This window comes from Cheilinus undulatus, linkage group 16 (genome assembly GCF_018320785.1).
Source record: "Cheilinus undulatus linkage group 16, ASM1832078v1, whole genome shotgun sequence".
In the NCBI taxonomy this organism is placed as follows: domain Eukaryota; kingdom Metazoa; phylum Chordata; class Actinopteri; order Labriformes; family Labridae; genus Cheilinus; species Cheilinus undulatus.
The window spans coordinates 9977225-10003497 of NC_054880.1; the positions used below are offsets into that span (position 1 = coordinate 9977225).

The window sequence follows — 26273 nt, forward strand, 5'->3', positions numbered from 1 at the left end:
AGCAAAAATCCAATATTGTATATTCTGAAACACATGCACACAGAATCAGAGGCACTACTGCCTGCCTCTGGCTCATGATTGCTGACTTAGCCTGGCTTTGATCAGCTTTTGAAGATAGTTAATAGATAGTAGTTGGGGTCAAACACCCTGACTGCCTCCCTCATTTTCCTATCCTTTCCTTTCTGCCATCCCACCTTGAGTGCAGCAAATTTTAATCTGGCTTTAATGTTAATATGACATTTAAAAAAGCACATACCATTTAAATAAATAGCATTCATTTAGAAACATGCTACATTTTACTGATGTAACCGGATATAAATGTATGTTTTTTCTTTGCTTTTATCGGTAACAGTAAGTATTCAGGTCAAATGTAATATTAATTTATAAATGTATTTCTGCTTGAATTTCAGAAAGACTAATTCTTAATGTCTGCGGGGCCCCAAAGCAGTGGCAGACTCAAGATGTTTGTAGGACAGGGGCAAAATGATAAAAAGGACAACTGTGTGCTGGGGGCACCATCTGCACAATAGCCACAATACATTTCAAGTAAAATATTAAGAAACTTGGGTTAAGATTAAACGTTTTTTTATGTTGTCATTAAAACTACAAGACCACTGTAACTGAAAAAGTGAGAAATTATCAACTAATTAAAATTAAGTTTACAAAGAAACACACAGTGGGGTGACAGTAAAAAGAAACCATAAGGGCTTATGACAGTTTATTGAATTTTCTCTGCCGATGGACATGTGCCAAAGAGACTACAAATTTTGTCCATTTACAGGACACCAAAGAAAGCCCTACGTCAAATTTTGTCAATTTAAAATACAAAATATTAGGCAGTTTGTCAAATGTTGTCCATACAGAGGGCACTAAAGAGGGCACTTTGTCCATTTTTTATTACTTATGTGGTTCCCAAAAGGGCACCTTAACATGGTTATCTACCATAAAGGCATCAAAAGGGCACTTTCATTGCGTTTATTTCAAACACTAGGGGGCCAGGGGAGGGGGGCTGGGGTTGATTGTGATTATTTTAACTTGTACAAAGCGCGAAATTATGCCAACTAAAAATATACATTTAATTTTCTGCAAAAACGAAATTTAAACCTTAACACAACTAAAAAGTAGACCCTGAAAACATTAATGGGGCTCTGCTTGGAGCAGCTGCACATAGGCATTTATTGTAATCTTGTCAGCAGCATTCTTATAATGGGTACGTCTATTTCCCATTGTTCTGAATATACACTTAAATGTGTAACCAATTAAACTCTGTCAAATCCCCGTTTGTGCTTGGTTTGAGAAAAGGGCTCTTACCTCTCTACCTTGGTTCTTCTTCCAGAAACCATCTGTTCTGTACATGTCCGCCTCTCCTACAAGCAAAGACATGTTAGCATTATGGATTTGAAAAAACTCTGAAGCTAATTATAACATTATATGACTGTAATCGCAGTCTTGAATTGCTGACTCACACAGCAGGTTCATGACTGCGCCTGTAACCGACAATAACCTTTTGAAGCACTGACACAGTGAGCTGAACTCGTCTTGACCTCTTGACCTCATGCACTGGATGTGTCTCCCTCACCCGTAGACATGTGAGGCTCAACATGACCACACAATCCGTCCCCTGCCTTAAGAAATCATCCCGCAGTGTTTTGAAGTGATTATGAGCCAGTGTTCAGCTGTAAGAGAGCAGTAAGCCAAATCCTCCACCATCATCATGTTTTCATCCTTGCAGGGGGAGGGAGGGTTGACTACGAGGCAAAGTGGGGGGAGAAACAGACACACACGGGGCCTAGTCGCCACATCTTTCATGCGAGGAAGCTGTGCCGCTAAACCGTCAGTAACCTTTATTATTTTTTACTAAGTATAGATTTTAAACCATGTGCTAGTTAATGAATACAAAGATAAAACAGACGCGGAACACTGTGTTCTTGACGGGTGTGTTCCTGCTCTCAAGCTGGCTTGCTGTGCATTTTGGCTAACTAGCTAACAAGCTAGGTTAGGTGGCTAAATATTTAGCTAAATCGCTCAGGCTATTTAAACAGCCGAACACTCAATATAGCATGAGTTGAAAAATGCAACAGTTCTACCTGTGGTAATGTAACTACATGTAATAGCAAGTTAGTTTATATACACGGAAGGACTCTAATGGAAACCGTTTAGCTGCCAGACATTTGAAGGGGTACCTAGAGCTAGCTAGTTTACGAGCTACGCGATGGCTAACGTTGGCTTGCATAAAACCGTTGATATGTTTCCATCTATCTGGGCTCCATCTACATGCTGGGTGGGACACTTTCTCCACTGCGTTAAGCCAAAATAATCTTATTTTTTGACATTAAATTGCTGATTCCTGAGTATGCAATGAATTGTTATCTTCTAGCCGTAATGCATAAAGACGAAACAGCCCTGGCATCATTACAGCCACTGTCTGCTTTGCACAGTCCTTCTGTGACGTTAACGTTTAGTCAAATACTAAAAATGCATCAAATCCAAGTGTTTTTCTGAGAAGCATACGCACTGCTTATACGATTATAAACAGCATAGTTATGTATTTGTCGCACATTTTCATCTTTAAACGGTCTGTTTTGTACCATTGTCTCATGAGGGGCTCTTGTGTTGGAATTTCAGACCCGTTTTTGGTTTCCCAAAACAACTCCGGCCCGGGCCTCAGTCCGCGGTCTAGAGTTTGACAGCGGGCCGTTTGAGACTGAAGCACGTCGGCTTGTAGCTGCCAGCCTGCCCCTGTGCCCAAACCACCATCATGGGAGACAGCAGAGGTGAGGAAATAACTGCACTGATTTTTATGAGCAGTAATGCGACAACGTGAGTGTATAGCTAACATTGCATGGAAAACTGATGTCGATTTTGGAAGGAAAAAAAAACTGTACAAATAAAAACGTAAATTTAATTCAGGTAAATAAACTGTTATGTATAGAAGACCGTACAGCTAGCATAAAACTTCACTCAGTAACCGTGCCGTTATTTACCTCAGCCTTTGAAAGTACCCTGCCTAAACTGGAATTGCTGTCAACCAGATACAGGCCATATTTTCAAACAGAAGTCATGCACAGAAAGCAAGGAAAGGCTTCAACATTAAATTTACACCGGGAGTAATATTAACCGCGGTGAATTAGGAATCAAATTGAAGAAATGACAAGGGATGCACCTATGCATCTGCCAATCGATTTAATGCAGGCATCTGGTCTAGCTGCTGAATCAATTGAGGAGTTCTCCACAGGGCAAAAAGGGACATTTTGGACCAAATCTGAAATGTTTTTATAGTCAGATATGAGAAAGAATGTTTAGTGATTCACCAATACAAGTATTTTCTTATAAATGGTATTGGCAACATTTTTATTTTTGACATTGCTTCAGTCCCAATATTCTCCATCTATGCATCTCTATAAATTACAGATAATTAATTTTTAACTTACTTTGCAAGTAAGCCCATCTCTTCAAACCTGCAGTACCAAAGAGGAAAGAGGGACACACCATTTTTAATGTTACTAATTAGAGCTGTGCTGTTTTAAGCATATCTTAGTGTTATCATTTAACAGGGGAGATTGGGGGGAGGGGGTGTTTAACAATTTCAACCTTAATTTCCATCAAAAGTCAGTGCTAGCAGCAGAGTCATCCTTGTCTCTCTTTTCACTCACTGGTATTTTTCAGTCTTTATCCAGATCAGGATGCATGAAGCAGTGTGTGCATTCTGTTGATGTACATGCACACTTATGAAAGTCTAGCTGATCTTTAAGCTTTTTCTCGCACTGGTCTCACAATAGCATTGTTATATATTGGACAAATGTTAAAGTCCATGTGTATTCATTTATTTTTGTATTTTGCTACTTTTTCTCCTAATACACTTGTTATAGCTGAAACTGTTGAACTGTTGTTCCCACTGCATGTCATAGAGTGCAGTCAATTTAAGTAGTCTTTTTAGGTCATAACTGTTAAATTACTGGCCCGTCTTCAATTTCAGGGAAGTTGCTTTTCATGAAATAACGTCCATATTCAAATTGTATGATTATTTGTTTGAAAATATTGTATCTAAAAAGGGTTAACCTTTGGAACAGCTGTGTTATAGTAAAGAAGCCATGCAAAACATGAAATGTGTTAAAACAAATCTCCAGAACAGCATATGTAATGGATAAAGTACTGGTGGGGGTTAGCGAATTTTGTAACGTAAATGATTTTGGTGCTGTATTTTTGTTGCTTATGTGATCCTCTGAATTTGTTACAATTCTTTACTACTGTACTATGAATGCCTCTTGATTTTATTTTCTTAACATCTAGACACATTTTTTTGCTTTATGCAATGCCCTTTAAAAATGTGTAAAAAACAAGTCTTTGCAGATACTGTTATATGATGTAATATTCTTTTGCTTTGCTTGGTTTAATGTTTTATTTTGAAATGTTTAAATGTTCAAATAATAAACAGTAACAAAATTCTAAATATGATTTTCATTAGCATATCAGAAGTGTTTGAGAAGGAGTATCTGCTATGCTGGGTTCTAATGTTAAAATTAAGAAACTCTTGATTAGATAATCCAAAGTCAAGTTTATTTCTAATATATTACTATATTTTAATGCAGTCATGATTGTAGCTGACAGGTTGTATTCGAAGAAGATGATTTATTAAATTGCACTCAGGGCTTTCCTCTTTCTGTGAACCTTGTGGACATTATTTCTCTTATTAAAACATGAAAGGTAGAACCACTTTCAGAAATAGTTTTGGTCTTTTCATAAAAAAATAACCCTGAAATAAAATATGGGGAAAAACATGTGTTGTCATAATAAGAAAAAAAAGGAGAATTCTCTGCTTTGTTGTGCTTATAAATAACTAAATTTAAGCAGCATCTGTCTCTATGGGCCATTTTTTTCCAGAGTGTTGAGGGAAAAAAATAGATTAGATCGGATGACAACAAAGTACACAGCCTGAAGCACTGAAAATGCAGCAGACAGCCATCTGCAGAGGGAAATGCCATCTAAATACAAGCTTCTGCATAAAAAATAGATAATTACAACAACTAGAATTTTAAAAAACTCAGGCAGTTCCCAGCAGTTGTGGTGGATTTATTGAAATGGGTGTTAAGTTTTATTTTATTTACATGAAGTTGGAGTGTTTTTTAATCTAAATTAATCTATAAAACAGGATAACATACCTGCCACAGTCTGATCAAAGACTTAAAAAGGATCTTAGAAAAAGGAAAGGAATGTCTCCTTTTCAGTTTTCTTTCATTAGATAAAGTAAATTTGGCACAACCAAATGCAGTTTAGATGCAATCAAAGCATCACTGCATTGAACATAAGCATGCTATTTAGGTTCTCTGTGTTTTAGAAATAGTGAGAATCTGCAACAGTTGATGATGCCAGAAAAACTTGCTCCTCTTAGTTTTAAGAACACCTCATCTAAACCAGCAGTTTATTATATTAAACATTAAACATACAGATGCAGAAAAACAAAAACCGAAACAAGACTTTTATGAAGATGTTTAAGTTATGTTTAGCTTTGAAAAGAAAAATCTTATTGCTTAATATTGGTTACATATTAGTTTTGCTCTGTACAAACCCATTGTCATAGTTATTTACAAGTAATATTCCATCAATATTTTAATCAATAGAATTGTGTTTTTATATGAAAATTAAATGTATTGACACTGTGAGGGAAAAACAACCATGTCAACTAAATTACTGGCCTTTTTCACCTGACAGTAATCATTGCATTTAGTTTTTGTGCATCCTTCCTCCTGCTGTTTCTTTCAGATTCTCGCAGCCCCGACAGCTCTTCTGTGTCCTCCCCTCCATCGGGCCAACGCTCGCCCCCACTGGTTCCCTCAGCTGCAGCTTCCATGACCTCACTGCCTCCCATTACCACCGCAGGAGTTAACAGTCCCATCACTAGCATTGGCTCCCCATTTTCTGTCATCAGCTCTTCACTGGGCTCCCCATGCTTACCTGGCACACCATCAGTGGGCTATGGCCCCATTAGCAGCCCGCAGGTGAGAAGCAACTGTCGTAGTGCTTGAATTTTTTTAACACATGGATCATTTTTTTTCAAATTCTGTAGCAAATTTGATTGCAGGTTAGATTTAGCTTTTGTTTTCAAGTACAGTTTCAGGATATAGGCCTAGGGTAGGGTCAACACTGGATGTTTTTTTGCCAGATTGTATAAACTGTTCAAGGGAATCTAGAAAGTGGAGAAAGCTTTGTCACAGGGACATATGAAGAAATTATTTACTTGCAGTGGATAGTACTAATGAACCCCTAAAGGTTGAAGGCCTTACTTGTACAAATAAGAGTTATCACATGTTTGAGCGGATCTTTTGATTATTTCTAATAATGTCTTAAAGTGCCAGTTTAATGGTATTTGATTGAGTTTAATTTGGTATTTGAAACATTACTATCAGCCCTGATTTTTACAATTGGTGCATCTCTAGTAATGTCAGACTCAGATATTCAAGGCCAGTTCCTATTTCAATGCCGTCTGTGTTTTTTTTTTTGAAAAAATGGCCTTTATATTCTAACAAAGGCAAAATAACAGTCCTAAAAATTCCCTGAAAGATATGCCATTGTGATTACCTTCTCTGGTTTTTTGTTTTGTTTTGTTTTTTTCCAGATCAACTCCACAGTCTCCATGTCAGGGCTCCATGCAGTGAGCAGCTCTGATGATGTGAAACCTCCGTTGGGCCTAAAGCAGCTGTCAGCCCATAGCCCAGGGCCAATGCTCTCCCAGAAACGTCTTTGTTCCATCTGTGGAGACAGATCCTCTGGTGACTAGACACCCTAAGCACAACTGTTTTTTTGGCTCACCTTTGTTTTTTGAGGCCCTGAGATCAGTTAAACTTTCACCCTTTCCTCTTTTCTTATTACTTGTGCTCTTTTCTCTCCTCCTCCTCACAACTTTCAGGTAAGCACTATGGTGTGTACAGCTGTGAGGGCTGTAAAGGCTTCTTCAAGCGAACAGTACGCAAAGACCTGACCTACACCTGTCGAGACAATAAAGACTGTATGGTGGATAAGAGACAGAGAAACCGCTGCCAGTACTGCCGCTACCAGAAGTGCCTGGCCATGGGCATGAAGAGAGAAGGTGAGAAAGAAGGTTGCACCTCAGCACACCCTGTAGATGGCTGCATCTCAGAACCTCCTGTTTTTGATGCAAAAAACATTTTGCACAGAATTTTAGATTTGAATGCAGAAAATGGCGTCTGATGTTTTTTAAAGCCATTTTGCCTTGTAAGGTGACCTTGAGTGTTTTGAAAGGCGCCTAAAATAAAATGCATTATTTAGTTGCTAAAGATGACTGTTTGACAGAAAGCCATTAGCACTACAAATATGGCCTTGTGGACTAGACTTGAAGCAACTTAAACTTAATTAGCGTCAAACTGAAGATGGGGAACAAACATGTTTGACCCTTGCTCTTAATAGTCATTGATGACAGTGTTCATATATATATATATATATATATATATAGAGAGAGAGAGAGAGAGAGAGATGTATCTCTCTCTCTCTCTCTCTCTCTCTCTCTCTCTCTCTCTCTCTCTCTATATATATATATATATGTGTGTATTCTTTGATTCCTTGGAAGATTTGTCAAGCCATGGCACAATTTTATGTTTGTCGTACTGTAAATACGGAGCTACCTGCACATATTTATCAAAAGTCAGTTGTAATTTTTTTTAACCACACATCCTGGTTGAGTCTTATATTTAAGCGGGTGACACGTCACCATGGGTGACGTGTCACCCACTTCTTCAGATAGCTTTAAGAAGGCAAGAAATGTCTTCTTCTGTCCAACACTGAAGTTGACAACTTGTATATTTTTTGTGGTCCAGTGTTCTTGGAACATCAAACCTTGGTCCATTACCTAAAAATAGTTAATCCGTTTTTGCACATTTTCATTCTTTCACCTTGTGCTGTATAATTAGTCAAATTACAATTGCGATGTCAGGTTGTGCAATTACATAAACATATAAAAGGCTACAATAATTTTTGCATTAAGTAGTACTTAAAAGGGTTACAAAAATTCCTGCAAAAAAGGGCATTCTTTAAACACATACAGCCTACAAAATAACCTCAGATCATCATTTTTCATTAATTTATAATGGTAACTAATAACAGGATTACTTGATCCAGCCTGCGTCATGTCATTTACGAGCATAAAGCAGACAGCATGCAGCGTTTTTTCATGGAGGTGAGAGGAAAAAAGTTCGCTTGTCGGGACTCAATGATCAGCAGACATCGCCTTTTATCACCTCTCCTTTCTGTGTGTCTGTAAGAGAAGCTAACGCTAATGTGAACACTTAAAGGAGATTATAAAAGGTGATGACACTATGCAGCCTATTTGCCGACAGGTGAATTAAACTGACCACGGGAGTTCACACTCAGGAGCGCCACTTCAATACAAACAGCCTGCAACTTTGTGACAAGTTGATGCGTTGTTTCTGAGCGTTAGTGCTGTAAAATATCAGAAAATATCCCACTCTGCATTGCTTTGTGTGCTTCTCTACCTGTTATTCCTAGAGCTTCATTGCTACTGTCCGCAGCAGCACGTCTCTCTCTATCAGTCAGCTAGAGACCAGCGTTTTGGGGGGGAGGGCGATTAACTGACCAGGGTAATCTTAGTCGAACAAAAGCTTTTCAATCAATTAATCGACCAGTCGAATTGAAGCTGTCAGCCCTATTGGTTACATCTACGGTGGTTGCTTTGATAATTTTGAACAAAAACTGGAGGCAACAGATGATAGTTCAGAAGCAATGTCTATATGTATGGCAAAAGCCACGTATAAGGGTATAAGATTGATGTTAAGAAAAATCTCTTCTCGTCTTCTATCCACATGTACAGAGCCATGTTGTCTCGGAATGACTGGTCATGTGACACCGTACGTTACGTCCTGTGACATGTAAATGCGGAAAAAGTGTTTCCATTACACTTTTGCAATATATTTCTATATCAAAACATCTGAAAAACCTCCTCATGAGAGCGTAAAAACTTCTTTGCGATATTTGAGAGGTTTTTCGAAATTCAGGTGTTTCCATAACCAGTTTTTTATTGTGATATTTAGATTTTGCACATTTCTAAGGGTAATGGAAATGTAGCTAATGATTCAGTGCTGTGAATAATAACACCACAGGACAGTTTGAGGACTTTTTTAGACACTTAATGGTAGGGCAGTGTCTGTGAATTAAGATTAAGAAATATACAATTAAAAGGTTATATTTACTAGGTAATCCATTCATGATGTGGTTGACTGAAATATTTTAATTTATCCTTTTATTTTTTCAGTGTAAAAACAAAGCTTCTAGCTGCTATGAACCTGATTCTCCTTGTACTTAAAAGCAAAACATCAAACTTTTGAAATAACTGTCCTTGTTACACAAATCCCTTGGTTGACTTCTCCATACATTTGTGATGCTTAGGTGTCTCATGAGTTACTTATATAGCACCTTCACTGATTAAGCGCTATGTGCTTTATATGAAAAAGGAAACATAAGTATTTGTAAGATTAGAATTGTAACAATATAATTAATAAAACTGATTATGATAATCGTCTTATAAAGACAATTAGAAGCGAAAACTTTCTATACCTCAGCCAGTGATTTGTGAGGCTAACTTTTTAACTTCTTCTGTAACCTTGAATGAGATCTGATACAGGCTCAGTTAATACCAGTAAATGCATCAGCTGATGGTCGTATCAGTAATGACACCTGTGCAACAGAAAGAACAAGAACAGAGAGATAGAGAGGGAAATGGGGGTGGGTAAGCCTTGTAAACACTAACCCCCTTTCCCTCTCTTCCTCTTTTTGTTTCCTCTCGTTCTCTCTCTCCCCCCTCCCTCCTTCTGTAGTGGCCAAGATGAACGACAGATGTAAGGAGAAGAGGGAGGGAGGGGTGTGTGTCTGTGCCTGATTGAGTGAGTGAGAGGCAGAGAGATATTGCTTTGCATATCTATGCGGAGCTAGTTAAAGTGTCTTTCCATAGTTTGTTGCCAGTGCTGAGAGGTGAACCAGTGCCAGTCTTGAATTACTTCCCTGTTTTTTTTTTTTTTTTTTTTTTTTTTTTTTTGACTTTCACAGATCAAGGGATCTGTGACATTTAAAAAAGCAAGTTTGCTCAGAGTGCACATTCCTTTAAATAATCGTTGTAATTTATAAAAATAATACTTTCCCATAACTCTCACAGCATTGCTGCATGACAGGGTCACTGTTTCAGAAGTAAGCTGCAGACAAGTTCTGCTTCTGTTTAGAAATGGTCTATACTATAAATAGGTGACTTTGTTAAGGGATCAAGGAGTGCATATTCATTGTCCTGCCCTTACAGAATTTTTTAAGCTTTTTTAAATTTTAAAACTGGTAGATTTTCACTTTGGAATCACTTTGGAAGCCAGTGCCTACAGTTGAACCTTATAAACTTCTTTGTCAAAGAGAAACACATTTACCAGTATAGAAAGATGGTGACATTGAAATCTCAATGGCTGTTTTGTTTAAAAATAACTTGTTTATGCTATCTTAAGATTGATATTGATAATACTTTATTGACATTGTGGTAAGACTAGAAATTTAAGTTACTTCTTTTATCTTTGCTTCAAAACAGTAATTATGAATAGAAGTCAAAGGCCTCCTCCTAACAAAGGCTTTGTTTGAAAAGTTGATGCAGTGTACTGTTTGTTATCACACATCATCCAGAGAAAACTGGTACATTAAATATTAGGGACATCTCAAAATTGTGATCTTAACTCAAACTTTTCCTATTAAAAATCAATATGGATATACACGCAGGTAAAATTTACTTAACATCTCTCAAATGCAGATTATTTAGGGGTTAGTACAATGCTGATATGATTTTTGGACAGTGACATTCTCTGTTACTTTTCTGCAACAATAGGCTACAAATGGTCATTCATACATGTATTGAGTGATAAATATAAGACCTTTTTTATTCACATAATTTCATTTTTGCGACAAAGGTGCAAACAGGTTTGTTTCTGGCCTAATTGGGGGCATTTTTACTCATTAAGTCTGTCACATGCCTTTAGTCAATTTTTACTGATGCCTTTGACTTTAAAGGATTTATCCTCTGCTTTATAATTTTTTTTTTTTTGCTTACCAACATTGGAATATGTATATTCAAAAAAATTGCTTGAAATTGGTAAGATGCCTCATACTGTACTGTGTAACATAATAGCTTCTTTAGGATCTAAAGCAAAAACAAGAAGTGTGATTGCATGTTCCTTTTTTGGTTGTTGAATTAGTTTACCCCAAAATCAACCTGATGGAACTGAGTTTCCTTCATTTTATAGATTTATAGAAATCATGTTGGCACAGAATTATTTTAAAACCATCCCGATTATATTAAAGTCTTAATCTTGTCACATTTCTACTCTTATTAACATTTCATTCTATTGTCTTTCCTGACAATCGCTTTAGACACTTAGTAAATGGGGTTATTTATGCTTTTGGCAGTGAGTCTGAATGAAGTATGAAAGACATGAAAGAAATTAACCTTATAATGGATTGTACATATCTGCATCTCTCCTTTCTATCACTGGCTGGATGATTTTTTTTTAACATTCATTTAGTCTTCTTTTTTTCCCGTGTTCTTTTTGTTTCTTCCTGTTTTTATGCTAACCCACTCTACACCACCCTGTCTTCCTCACTTATCCTCTATATATGCCTATATATGCTATTCAAAATGTACTATTCTTAATTTATCCATTATCTTTGCTTAAACATCTGTCTTCTCATCACTCTTTTTATTTTGCATCCCTCCCTCTGTGTTCTTGTTTTTTTTTTTTTTTTGCTCTCTACCATTGCCTGCCTTTACAATAATACAATAATAAATTCCCCTGCATTTGCATCTTACTTAATCCTTTCACCACCAAACTTTCTCCCCTCTGTCCTTCTTACTCTTTACCCCTTTCTTTTCCTTGTTGTCCTTCATTATTTTCTTCTGTGCTCCTTCCTGTACATCCCAATCCCTTGTGCTGCAGCTGTTCAAGAAGAGCGACAGAGAAACAAAGAGCGAGATGGTGAGGTGGAGTCTACTAGTGCAGCAAATGAGGAGATGCCAGTGGAGAAGATTTTAGAAGCGGAAATGGCTGTCGAGCAGAAGACAGAGCTTCATGCTGATGGAAGTTCAGGCGGCAGCTCTGTAAGTACTCTGGATGTTGGAATTAACCACAATCTGTCTGTCTTTGTGGTTATTTGTGTGTAGCATTTTTATGATCATAACATAAATCACTACATAACGTGCAAATATTGCACAAATGGAATCATATTGAGGTGATATTTTTACTGTATTATCAGAAGCACTCTTGAGTTTTATCTTCATTTGATGACTATAGGCTCAGCAATCTATCTTTTGGGGTTATTAGCATGAGAAGTTTAGTGTCTCTTATTGTATGAAATAATTACTAATAATCCTTTATATGTCCTCTCCATAGCCCAATGACCCAGTCACCAACATCTGTCAGGCGGCAGACAAGCAGCTCTTCACCCTGGTGGAGTGGGCTAAGAGGATCCCTCACTTCTCTGAGCTGCCCCTGGATGACCAGGTCATCCTGCTGCGTGCAGGTAAGCTCTCGGTTTGACATGAAACAGTTTGATGAAAGACTAGTGAGCTTTAATTACACGATCTTTCTTAATTGCATTTTCCCCTAATAGGTTTCCACCAAGCGGTCCAGTTCAGTTCAGTTTTCAAAGATTGGAAAGGTTCCCAAAAAAATGTAATAGCCCTGCTTCCTCCTGTATCTTTATTAACGTATCATTGTCCCTCAAAGCATCTCTGTACACATATTCCATCAGCTGAGGATCCATACTGACTGCGGTTAATGTGGTTAAGATATAGGTACTAAAAAACAGCAGTTTTCAGCTGAAATAAAGCTGTTTACTGCTTATTCCCCTTACTGATTTCTGTGACTCATACTCTCTGCAGCTCAACGGCTGGAATGGCAGACTCGCGCTGCATTTGACGTCAAATTCATTACTTCAACAGCCCACCCACCAAGTGAGGGTACGGGTATCTGTGGAAACGCAAACTATTTTGGGGTCTAGCTGTCCGAACCATACCAAACCGTACTCAATCAAACTGTACACCTGGTGGAAATGTTGCTTAACATGTATTTCAAGTAAGGTAGACAACACACCAGGCAATTTCCAAATCTTTTTCAAAGATTTAAAAAAAAACATGGGGGACAACAGACAATAGGCCAGTTGTAAACAATTTTTCCATATAAAAAAATGAAAAAAAAGAAAGAGGGAGAAGTCCTGGCTAAGTTAAAGTTATGGTTGTTTTGTTTTGTTTTGTTTTTTTTTCTTTTTTTTTTTTTTTTTTTGTTTCGTGAGCCTCAAAAGTATGAAACATCCAGTTGATGATGTTACCTGGTCTGCTCACTTTCCTTTGTCGTGAATACTGATGGAGGCAGTCTGACCTTGAATCATAAATATAAAACATTTATTAATTACAACTCCAGGTTGTGAAGGCTGCAGTATGACTGGGAGCAGTTAAACGATCGGGTGGACACCACACATTCAAGGGATATTTGGACAAATAATGGTTACAACTGGCCTCGAGTCAGCACATGCTTATTGAAAGAGCTTTAAAATTAAATAATACTTTATCATTAAGACATTTTGTTTCTGACTCTTCAACAGGCTGGAATGAACTCCTGATTGCATCCTTCTCACATCGCTCCATCTCAGTGAAGGACGGGATTTTACTGGCCACCGGCCTGCATGTCCACAGGAACAGTGCTCACAGTGCAGGTGTCGGAGCCATCTTTGACAGGTAATGCACAGGTGCATCTATTCCTCAGTACTTCTGTGACAAATATCCCCCTAATATTTAGAGGGGCATGCTTGGGATGACCTGCAGTTATAGGAATTTCTGCTCTCTCAGGGGATTTGGCGGAAAGTGATGTGAGAGCTCTTACAGAGGCCCCTCTACATCACATTTAGATATGATACACTGGATTCCAGGCCAGATTAGATCTATTTCCACACAGTATTAGGACCACCTTCTCTAGCCTTAAAATAAACAGACCCATAAAACAGAGGTTGAGATCCACAATTCCCTCATAAAATCAACTGTTTGATTTTTTTTTAAATGGTAAAAGCAATCTGAAGAAGGAAAAATTAATTGTGACATAGATTTCTTTATCCCTATAGGCTTTAAATTCAGAGTTAATTTTTTAACTAAATACATGTAATTCAGATTAAGTTGGCCTAGTGTCTATGGGTAAAAATGTAGATTCTGCGTCTTTGTCTTTTTCTGGCTGCAGCTGCTCTGTTCTGTGTTGGCTGTGACTGGCTGAGAGACTTTGCTTCTGTAGCACTGCCTGTAGGGTGACGGTGCATGCTGCAGAGACTGATGACTAATGCTTACCCGTAGACATGCATGCTCACTCAAATACACTTATTCAGTTGCTGCATAGCACATACTGCAGCATTTAATAACACAACAAAGGCTAATGTACAATACTAACCTGTAAACATTAAGTATGCGCCTTAAAACACTATAAAAGGTGTCATTGAAACATTTACATCCCATTATTGTGCATATCCTCTAAATGTAGTAGTTTTAGCATGAGTGACTGTTGTGCAAGACATATTTGCACCAAATCTGTCTCTTAAAGCATACATGGAAGCCTTAGAGCTCAACATGATGGTATGGAGGCCATGCTGCAAACTAGTGGTTTGATGGTGTTAATTATCAGTGTCATAGAAACGAGTACATAAGTATAAATGCTCACAATGATGAAAACCAAAATGTGGGCTATGCTCTACAAGTATATATCAGGAGTTATTTTGTGCAGGTTCATGTAATAATGGGATGTCATTCATATTCCACCAGTATATTACATTATCAGTTCAAAATAAATCATCACTGCTTCTAGCTTTTATTTAATGCATTATCACCTCAAAGTTTCTCTCGATTTTCAAATTTAAGTAAAATCCCAACCACTCCATAATGTGTCAATGCATTGTTAATTACACAGTAATTACATTGTTAAAAAGGGTTAATTTTGCTTTTACATCTCGCCAGGTTTAATGCAAGCTAACTGGGCAAATGGCAAATGGCTCAATGATTTTATTTTCTGATACTTTTTAATTTTCTTGTGGAACTGCTCTCTTTTAGCAGTGGGCTTTGTTTCAGCTTCGCATCAGCATCTGTTTGAAGCTAATTTGAAGGAGGATGTAACAATAGACATTTTTTTGTGATACAGAAATTGAGATTATGTATTTGTTTGATTGTGCCTGAAGTGCAAAACATTACAGCTGGTAACAAAACTTCTCAAACAAGGCAACAAAGAAACCATTCTAAGCCCTGAGGTTTTCTTTTTTTATCAATACATTAAGCGACAATTTAACTAGTTAAGTTCAGCTAACCCTTTAAATGTAGACAATACCTCTATAGACACTTTTCTTTTTGTGTTTTCTTTGTTGCTGGTTTGAGTCATAGATTTCCACTTTATTTTGTTAAATGGTGGTTTTTGCACTTTATACCCCTATTTTTGACACAATTGGTACCGCACAAGAAAAAGAACAAAAGTCCAACTGAAATCACAGTCTGTTTCTCTTGCCATTAATAGTGTCAGAATGATTAGATATTAAGACATGGGCTGTGTGCTTACAGACGCACATAATTGAACCTACCTAATTGAAAAATGTTGGACTGGTTAGAATCCTATCAGTAAAGGCTTAAGTATTTCCTTCATTTTTTACACCTTATCTGCCCAGTGGTGGCCCTGGTTCCCAGATTGGGAATCAATGCATCATAGGATGTTTAAAAAGCAAATTGATTTCTGTTGGACTTTAAGATACTTTTCATGAGGCTATGAATAGCTTTAAAAATCTGAGAGTCAATAGTTTTCACTTTTGAACAGTTTAATGTGTACCAGTTGTTTTCTGCCATATGCAGTGATCATTTTCCAAACACTATTGATCACATCCTCCTTCCTACCTATTTGACAAAAAATACTGATGCCCTTTTTATAATTTCATGATCAGATCCTATTCAAAGGACCACATTTAGCATTTTTAAACTTTTTTTAATATAACAAAAGCAAACTAAGTCGATATTGTTAAAACTTTAAGTCTTAGTCGTAGTTTTGGATGTATGAAAGCAGTTTTAACTCTTCAGCATTTCACAATGTCAAATTATATAAATGCGAAGAGAGTCTGTCCAGCTGGAGGTTCAGCAAACACACAATTCTGTAATAACAATGTAACTGTGTAATGACATTGTAATAACACGTTGTGATTGAATACACAGGGCGCACAATGCCGAGGTTGGGGCCATATTTGACAGGTAATTACTCCACTACACAAACACTTTTCTGAAACCCCTCCTCTTGAGTTTACAGTGACACAAACTATAAGCTCACTGCTTGCAGGATTTTCTCGACTTAAGTGAAACCTTTGGCTTTTGAATAAGAAACTATACAGACCAAGTCTTTTGAGAAACATTTACCCTATTAATTTCATGACGAATAGCAGCACTGCATTTTGACTCTGAATTCAGCAACACTCTAAGTTTGCAGCTTTTTAACTGCCAAAAGCCTTGTCCAGTTGCCGAACACTGCAGAACACTTGCCATATTTTGCCCATTGACAATGCCTCTTCTTACCAAACCATACCCATGCTTGTTTTGCCTTTTCAGGCCAAAATCAGTAAATCAAAATGTGTGTATAGTTTGTTCTATTACTCATGTTATTACTTTATCACAGAAACTTAGAGAAGCTTTGGTTTCCACACAAAATGGTTGTTATTTTCCTCCATTTTCTCTGATAAAACATGACTAAAACATGGATTTATTGTTGACTGGTTTCTACGCAGGGTTTTGCCAGTGTTTTTTTATTTGGTCCTCATATTTAAAGTGTTGTTTGTCCATATTTGATGAATGATTTTTCATTGGATCTTTCCCTTATGGAAGTACGGTTTCATTTTCCTTCATCCTCTGGTTTGCATAGTCTTCACTTCAGGTCAGATTTCTGATAGGAGAGCAGATGCAGTTTTAGAGGTTTGAGTTTGTGCTTATAGCCCAAACATGGTTAGGGTTAGTAAGTCCAAGGTTACATTGGATTTAGTTTTAAACAACGCATTTAACAAAACTCAGAATCTTCTTGAATTAAAAACGTCTATATTTTGGTAAGCTGGTGGGATAAATCTTTAGTATTTCTTTGACCTTTTTTCCAAGCTTTGCTTCTACAGGGTTCATGTATTGTTTTAAATAACAAGATGACTGGGTTGTTTTTCTTATATTTCAAGATTTTTCTGGACATTTTTAGAATAAAGGTACAATACTGAAAGTACACCATCTAAATTGTTATTATCACCCGGCCCATGGCTTAAGGCTAGGAGGCCGGTCGAACTGTGGAATTGCCCCCTCTGCTATACAAAGCACATTAAAATTGCCAGTTGCATGTTGAAGATCTTTCAATGGCACAATCCACAGCACAGATTATTTTGTTGGTTAGGAATGGACACTCACAGCTATGGAAAATGTTATGAATGCACTGTTAGTCTTTGTTCTTTTTCTCTCATCTTTCCTCCTCTACTTTCTTAATTTAGATGAAAATGCTGAATTTGTCAACAGAGCTGTCGTCCATGATGCTACACATGGTCTTTTCCTATCACATTATTTGTGTGAACCTACCAAAGATGATGAACACTTAGGACATAAATTATCTTGATCATAACAACCACAGCAGAATCCAGATTTGAAAAAAAGGACATGTAGTATAAACCCCAGATATTATTTTGCACTGATATATAAGACACTGTATGTTTTTAGGGGTCTCTTAGAAGAGCAAAAGCTTTAAACTGTCTTCCTGTTGCACTGATTTCTATTAGTTCTGTTCTGTTTTTCAAGGACCAATGAAGATTTTTTATGGTTCGAAAGACTGATATCATGCATCCCTAAAAATTGCACAATCAAAAATACAAAGCAAAATCAACATGTTAGTCCTAGCTTTGTTAACATAAGAAACAGCACAACGCACTTTTTAATCAATTAATTTTATCGGTGAGTGGAAAAATAAAATGCCAATACAGATAATAATTTTGCTGATACAGATGATCAGCAAAATGCCTAATAACAGCTCCAATGATCAGCCAGGGCAAATAATCTAACAACCTGTAATTTCTATTGAGTTCACAACATGCCGCACCTGTAGCTCTTTTAGTGCTGTCTGTTTTTGCCATGTCCTGTCAGCTGTAGTATAACAGCTGAGCTCTACGCCTACAATGATGGTTATGAAGTAAGCTGGAGATGTACTTCCTGTTCAGGCAACACACCCATAGCCTTTGATTTGCCCTGCCCGCCTCTGCTGGTCACTTGTTGCCTTTAATTCATGAGAGTTTTCAATCAAATTGACACTCCACTGGGTTTATTTACTCACCAGTACATCCTGTATCTTTAAATGTAGAAATATGGCCTAATTAGGAACATAATCTATAAAAAGAGTGAGGCCTATCCTTGTCAGCTGAGTTTGCATCACTATGTTTACAGCCACCTTTTTAGATTAAAAAATAGGTATTAAAAGTGTGTTTTTTTAACATCAGATTATACATTATTTTAGCTTTCTACTTTGGACCATGCTCCATGTGTTACTATTGAGAAGGCTGGTTTAGGACCCAAACTTCAGCCAGTCAATAGGTCTAAATATTCTGGCATCACTCCCTGATAACTGTTGTCAATCAACCTTTCTACAGTCTGTGGTGTATTCACAGAAACCCAACTTGAATCAACTACGGCACAACATGGTCACAGCTCTCTCCTTAGGCCAGTTTTAACTTGTGTTTTTCCCCCGCAGCAACAGCAGTTCAGCCATGCACTGACTTCTATGGACATAAAGTCACTATATTGAGAAGCCACCATTATTTACAATGTGATAATGGTATCTGGTCCATCTGTGTTGTTCTTACTCTGTTGTTTCCTCCATTTCTTCCTCTTGTTTTTATTGCTTTCTTGCCTCTTTTTTATGATCTTCCTTTTCTCCCTTTTGCACTTGCTTCTTCACTCTCCTCAAATCTGGCATGCTGTCCTCTCTTCAACTGGGATTTCTTCCTGCACACCCCTCTACTCCTGTCCTTTCTGCAGGGTTTTAACAGAGCTAGTAAGCAAGATGAGAGACATGCAAATGGATAAGACAGAGCTGGGCTGCCTTCGAGCCATCATCCTTTTCAACCCAGGTACAAAGATGGGTGGAGGGTTGACAATCAAGGGGGAATATCATTAAGTGAACAAATCTAGGCAGTAAAACTAAAGTAATTTTGAAATCAAAACACATAGAAAGTGTTTAATTTTGCTTTTGGGATGTTTTCAAGTTATGTGTTGTCTCCTAAAGATGCCAAGGGTTTGTCCAACCCCAGTGAGGTGGAGCTCCTGAGGGAGAGGGTCTACGCATCTCTTGAGTCTTACTGCAAACAGAAATATCCGGATCAACAGGGAAGGTAGGCTGTAACAAACACTCTTAACCAGGAGGTGACACATATTAACTGAAATTAGAGGCAAGGTTTTTGGCTGTAACTACTACTGAGATACTTTTTAGGCAGTTCTTTTTAGGATGTGTGGGATGTTTTCTTAAATAAAACATAACAAAAAACAAGACTTGTTTTAGTACGTTTACATGTGCAAAAAATGTTTAATCCAGTTGAAATCACTCTGACTGGGAATCCCACTATTCACATGGATGTGAAATGAAGATATCTGATTAAAGCTGGGGTCTACATGCTTTTAGTATGATTATAGCCTGATTGAACAGTCGCTTCAGGGCCCCAGAAATCTGTGGTGTCATTCCTTGCAGCATGTCTTAGTAAACAACGAACACGTCTTAGACATGTCACAGTTTCCCGACAAAAAGTCTAGCATTTTTGTCTTTTGTCCCACCCTCCCATGTTTTGTTATGACATCAATGGTCTTTACAAATGGGAGAACAAATATCCCAGTGATTGATGGCCTCCCTCCGTGTAGTCTGTTAATTCTGTCAGTCAAGGTACAGTTAAAACAGAGCATTTGAATGGGATTGTGGGCCTGAACTGATAAGAAATATCAGACATCACCTATCTGACTTGGTGTCGGCTAGAGGAATCTGAACTGTTTAGCAGCTTCATCATGCGCATCCCTAGCCTCTCATCACCTCTCATTCACCATGAAATTTCTTCCAAAGTCAGCCATATTGGATCAGAATCATTTTAATGATATGTTAGGTGAAGCACATTTATTCTTATCATGTTTTCACTCTGATTATTTGTTTCTGTGGAAACAAAAATAATCTTTATTTACAATGTTCTTTCCATTATTTTCTCAACCTTGTAGGTTTGCAAAGCTCCTCCTCCGACTCCCAGCACTGCGCTCCATAGGTCTGAAGTGCCTGGAGCATCTGTTCTTCTTTAAACTAATCGGTGACACGCCCATTGACACCTTCCTGATGGAGATGCTTGAGGCTCCTCACCAGCTCACTTAGGGGAGCCAGGTCCGGTCCAGTCAGGACCCCATGCACACCAGGATTACCAACACATCACCCCATGTTGGGTCATTGGCTCTTCTCATTGGGCCTCACTTAACTGCAGCACCTGCTGGTTTTAATATACCAGCTGTCACCCACTTACACACATGCAAAAACACACACATTTTCCCTGTCACTGTCTAAGTATCTTCTCACACACTCATGCAGATCTTAGCTTGCGTACATGACTTTACATCCAACACAATTAACACTCATACAACACAACTAATACACATTTAATATGGCTCTGTATGAACAATTTGCCAATACACACAAACACTTTCACAATCCAGATTCTGATTACCGCAGGGGATTTGACTCATGGAATTCACCCCCTTTTTATTACACACGTATACAGTTCATGTCTTAATTTGAGGTTAGCCTTCAGTTTTCACAGCTTCATCTCACAGTGGGTTTTTGCTTCTGCGTAACACTTCCCCTGTTTTTACTTGGGTTACCTAGTTACACTGCTAGCTACACCTCTGTATATTGTATTCATCAGTAGTCTGTTAGTTATTCATGTATGGTTTTAGCTTAAAATCAGGTGCGTAGCATTTCAATCAAAATCCTCATCAAAAAAAAAAAAAATCATTTCTTTTAGGACAGGAGGTGTCGTATAATGGACAGGCAGAAACACCTTCCTTGTGAGATCATCCAATCTCATAAACGTTGAAATATTTTATGCTTTCTTGAATATTCATGCTGAAACTTGTTTGAGTTTCTATTTTGAAGTACTGTACTCATGAAATGAGAGCTTTTTCCAAGGCATTGAAATCCAGGAAAAAGGGGGGTGGGAGTTGACAAACCTTGTCCCTCCCACCATGATGCGCACAGCGGGCTTTGTAAGACAAAAAGAATGACTTGAATTTTTTTCCTAGTTTTAATTTTATCCTTTCCTCTCTTTTGGCAGTAGGCTGACATTTTAAACAGCTTGAGGCTCACAGAAAGTACAGCTTCATGCAAAACAAAATGGTATTTGCTTTCATTTCCTTCCCTTCCCCTAAATATTTCCTTTGCTGGTGGTCATTAATGCACTTTTGTGAGTTTTAACTGTGTAGATGTTCCTGTTTCCTAGAAATGACCATCAACTCTCAGACACCTAAGATCACCTTAAAGGTACTATGTGTAGGATTTTCTTATCATATATAACTGATTGGCTTTATCCCTTACATATTATTTCTGGGATTGGGAATAAACACTAACCATTTGGAGAATGGTTGAAAATATTGGTAGGAGGCAGCTATTTTAGCTTGTCCTGACACCTAGCGCAACTAAAAGTCCGTCATTCTTAGCATGTTTCCTCTGTTTTACAGATGTCCTCTGTATCAGCTTTCCATTGGCCACAGAAGAGTAAAAAATAGTTTCTTTACTTTGTGAATTGATCTACTCATATGTTTCCAAACCACCTGAGCCAGATACTGCTTATCTAGATTTTTTAAAAATATATCTGTAAGTTTGAGACTTGACCCAGCAGGACTCTTTAAGTGCAAAAGAGGAATTTGGTACCACACATAAAACAGAAGCAGGGATCAGAGATGAAGCAACAGAACAAGAAAAAATAGGCAATAATACAGCATTTAATTTCACCTCAATATTTGGTCAATAGGAAATATTTGTTTGCTGCACTTGAGCAGCCCACAACTCATGGATAGATCACTGGCTGTTATATACATAAATTGGCTGTTATATACATAATTTGGCAAACAATGAAGCAGTGTTTCAACAACAGCAACTCTCTGTGTCTGTTATTGTAATGCAATAATAAAATAAGTCAGTGTTATTATATAATGGAAATCCTACACGTGCTACCTGCAGCTTTTGAATCTTAAATCAGTGTGTACTGGCTAAATGCTTGCCACTTTTGTACAGTAGATGTAAATAATAAAAAAAAAAACACAGGAGATAAAAGGCCTGTTCACACTCATGTGAAAGTGAAAATGAAAACTAACAAATTGAAAAGCTCTATTTTATGCTGTCAGGTTACTATTAGACTTTCTTCCCATGTATTGACGTCATCATGAAATTGTTATTGAGCCCAGGGCCTAACCACACCTCACTGCTGCTTTGCACCAACTTCTGTCAATGCTTGATGTTGTATTTGGTAATTGATTGGCTGGATTTCATTGACAATGGCACTTGGCATTTACTGTGATTGAAATTTGTGGGAAACTGAATCCAGGCATTGCAGTGAAAGGTCAAATGCAGCTACCACATCATCAGGAGACAAACAGTATACTATGAATGCACACGCTCAAAAGTGAGCAATACTGGGTTATACTTAAAGATTTATTACCAATTTTGTTACATAATATTTAAAAGAGTCAGCATTTTTAGGTATATTAGCATTTTTATTAGTCACCACATTTCTTAGATTAGATTGTACATTTTGCAATGTCATTCTACAGGGAAGAGGCACAGCTGTCCTCTACCAGGTGCTAAATAACTAATACGGTCTTTTAGTTGGATACTTGCACATGTTCATCAATGCACACACAATATGCAAGTTCACAGACAAATCAGAAAGCTATTCTCTACTTTCCCAACAGGTCTGCTTAGATTTTTTTTCCTCGACTTTTATGACCCATATTTTTTATTGCAAACCCCCAACTGTGGAAAATGAACACCAGCTAAGTGCTTGCACATTTTGGCTGTGGCTGCTAAGTCTTTGTACTCTACCAGATGCAGCCAGTGTCTTTTTTATTTTAGACAGTAGGAAGGCTGTTGGAAGTAATAGAAGTAGCTGATGAAAGTTGGGGTCCACCAGCTACCTTGACCAGAATGAGCAATGAGCTTCCAGCCCTGCAGATAGTCCAAATAAATCTTCTCAGAGAGGATCCTCAGCCTCCCCCATGTGATGTGGACTTAGAGGCTGGCTGTTAGATGACCTGTAAGACAGGTGGTTTTGTTTATCATGTCAGCAAGTTGGTTTAACCTGAGAGTTTGGTATTGTTTCAATTTCTGTCCATCCATGCATACAGCCAAATCAACAAAGTAGTCTTTAAAGGTCCTTTAAACAAGACAAATCAGAACATTTTGCACCACTGCTAAGACACAAGCAAGGTGGTGCCAAGCTTTTTTTATTTGGTGACAAGAACCAACATCTGCCAGTTCTCTTTTATTGTATATGTTAGATTATGGTTTCAGTGCTTTAGCGGCTTGAATTGCTGCAGATGAGATACTACTAGCAGCCTGAGCTTTGAGACTTGATTGAGGAGGACTGTGTGGCCATCGGGCTTTGAGATCAGTAGTCTGGTTTAGAGCTCAGCTATGTTAAGAGAGTTGGGTTGTGGAATGAGGTTTGAAAGTGCAACTCTGAATGAGTTTTTCTCCTTTGTCTCTCAGAGAGTGTACTTACTTTAGAGCGTGTGCTTAGGTGAATGGTCTCATCCTTTGTTAGGTCGACATCATGGCAGCTTTCTTTGCAGGTTTCTTTTTTGGAGCTTCCGTTTTTGAACGTTTTAGCCTGCTGCAACTGCACCATGTTTATAGCTGGGGATGGGAATAATTACACAACCAGTCATGAGCAGGAGGATTCACTAGTTGGCATATAAGTACTTCTCAAAAGGTTAAAATATGCAACTTGTATATGGTATTCATATTATGATGACATTGTTAAGCAACTTTCATGCAATATGTGCATTGTGTTTCTGGTATTTGTATGTTTTAGCCTTGTCTGTTACAAAAGTTCATATAAATTGGCAGTGAAATTGAATTCCCATCCCTTTGTATGACAGAAACATCCTTTAAGTTTTATAATGCCATTTCTGTTAGTCTATACATTTTGCTATGAGCTTAAGTCATTTAGAGAAGATATACAGATGCAGTAAGCAAATGAAAAATTTAAACAGTTAGTGCAAGCTTTGTATGCTAAACCACTTTGAGCTTTGCAGATTCTAGCAATAGCTTGTGGCTGGGTGTTTCAGTTTTTAGCATTTGTTATTGGGTATGTGTGGCCACATGTGCATGCCTTTATGCACATGTGTGGAATCTGTCTGCAGCTATGCCTTTTGACTGGCAGATACTATAGCTTTGGCTGTGATGTGCTGAGCGCTGTTAAATTGATTTGCAAAACAATGAAAGGATGCACAGAGAATGGGGATGCAGGCTGGAGGGGTGATCCACTGGTTGGTTGCTTTATAGACACAATCCAGCCTCCTCCCTTCTGTCACTTTGCTCTGTCTTCACTGCTTTACTCTAGTATTAAACGCTTGTACACTCACCAATGTGGGCTGAAAATTACCGGGCTTTGCATTGGAATGGACTTGTAAAATAAACCTTTGATTCTTGGACTGTTTGAAAAGGATGTGAAGCTTTTCGTGGGACAAGCAGTGGAGAGTTGTAAGGAAGGGATTCAGTGCCGTGTGTCCCTCTTTGCTTACTTTACTTGACGGCAGAGCAGCGACAATCAGCGGTCACCATGGGAGACTGCTGGATTGCATCGCACTGCCCACAAATGTTTGTCGTTGCAACCGTGTGCACTCAAGGCAGACGCATGCTGTGACCTTTTGACTGTGTAGCAGTATTGTTGTCGCCATCTTTGTTACATTTTGAAATTTCTTGCTTTTGAAAAATAAAGACATTGATTAAATATGCTTTCTTTGTAAAGGATCACAGGCTGTGACTGAAGAATTGATCATCCTGTACAGATGAGGTATCAGGGTGGTATTTTTACCTTTTAACACAGGCCGCTGTGAGCCAAGGCCCATCATGTTATGATCAATGAGGCAGTGTGTGATTTTCAGCCTTGAAACAACCAACTTCACCGGTTTATTTATCACTGCCAGGCTGTTTGCGGATGTGGCGTTTAGATACAGGGCCACTCAGTACCCAGCGCTTGTATTTTCATGTATGTTATGATTATTGTGATTCGCACTAGAGAGTGTGCACTAACCTTGGCCTGTGTAGTGCATACTAAAGAGGGGCCCTAATAGGAATGGAATGACAGCTTGTGTAGAGAGGGGCGTATTGGTCATTGGAGGGTGAAGCAGACCAGTGTGTGGTCCCCTCTGGGTGCTCAAGCTGTGCATTGGTGCTTTTTACAGGGTGCTCTGGCACGAAAATGTCTACTTTGGTTTCAGAGACAGGGAAATAAATGAACGGATTGCATATAAGGAATGATTTAGCAGGGCTTGCCTAGCCTAACTTAGCTCTGCACCTGCTCTTCTTCAGTTACATTTAATCAGGTTGTCTCTGCAATAGGGTAATCTGCAAACTGTTGTCTGTTGGCGATGGTTTTAGTCAACGATCTCAAATAAAATCTGAAGAATCTCTTGGAGATTAAGACAAAACTAGCTCTAATCCTGGATACCCAGCATAAAGGCTATTATAATCCATGGGTCAGGTTTGCAGGTGACAGCTTTAAGCAGATATGCTTATGTTGAATGGACTTCATGGTGTGGTTTAACAAAATATGACTGCCCTCTTTAAGTAGAAGGCTGTTATTTGGTTCAAGTTTGGAGAAATTGTGAAGTGTGGGGCAAAGAGAAGAGCAGGGGCTGAAAGAACTTGGATCAGGTTTCATTTCTTTTTCAAACAAGAATAAAAAAAAAAAACAAAACCTATTTTACAGTAGATCTAGAATCTTCCTTAATTGTTTACTCTTCACATGAAAAATTCACACACTGTTTCTTTGTCTTGTTTCCTGTCTCTCCTTCGATTATACTATTCATCTTGTTTATTACAAAGTATTAAACAAATACAAGAACTGTAAAATCAGAAAGAAATCTGTCACTCTTTATTATTTTTTCTGTCTTTCTCTTGTGTCTGTTC

General features: G+C 38.0%; 1 protein-coding gene across 4 annotated transcripts; it reads left to right on the forward strand.

Annotated features, from left to right (window-relative positions):
• Positions 1–1748: 1748 nt before the first annotated feature.
• Positions 1749–26070, forward strand: rxrba (retinoid x receptor, beta a). 4 transcript variants are annotated; one of them, XM_041809832.1, is made up of 13 exons: positions 1749–1833; positions 2626–2774; positions 5761–5996; positions 6614–6767; positions 6905–7084; positions 9843–9863; positions 11985–12145; positions 12438–12567; positions 13648–13780; positions 16268–16303; positions 19097–19188; positions 19344–19449; positions 20315–26070. In XM_041809832.1, exons 2-13 carry the CDS (start codon positions 2759–2761, stop codon positions 20460–20462), a joined length of 1413 nt encoding a protein of 470 aa, XP_041665766.1. In that variant the 5' UTR covers positions 1749–1833; positions 2626–2758; the 3' UTR covers positions 20463–26070. The 4 variants fall into 4 exon arrangements, with proteins under 4 accessions (XP_041665766.1, XP_041665768.1, XP_041665767.1 ...); XM_041809834.1 differs by lacking the exon at positions 16268–16303; XM_041809833.1 differs by lacking the exon at positions 9843–9863.
• Positions 26071–26273: the final 203 nt, after the last annotated feature.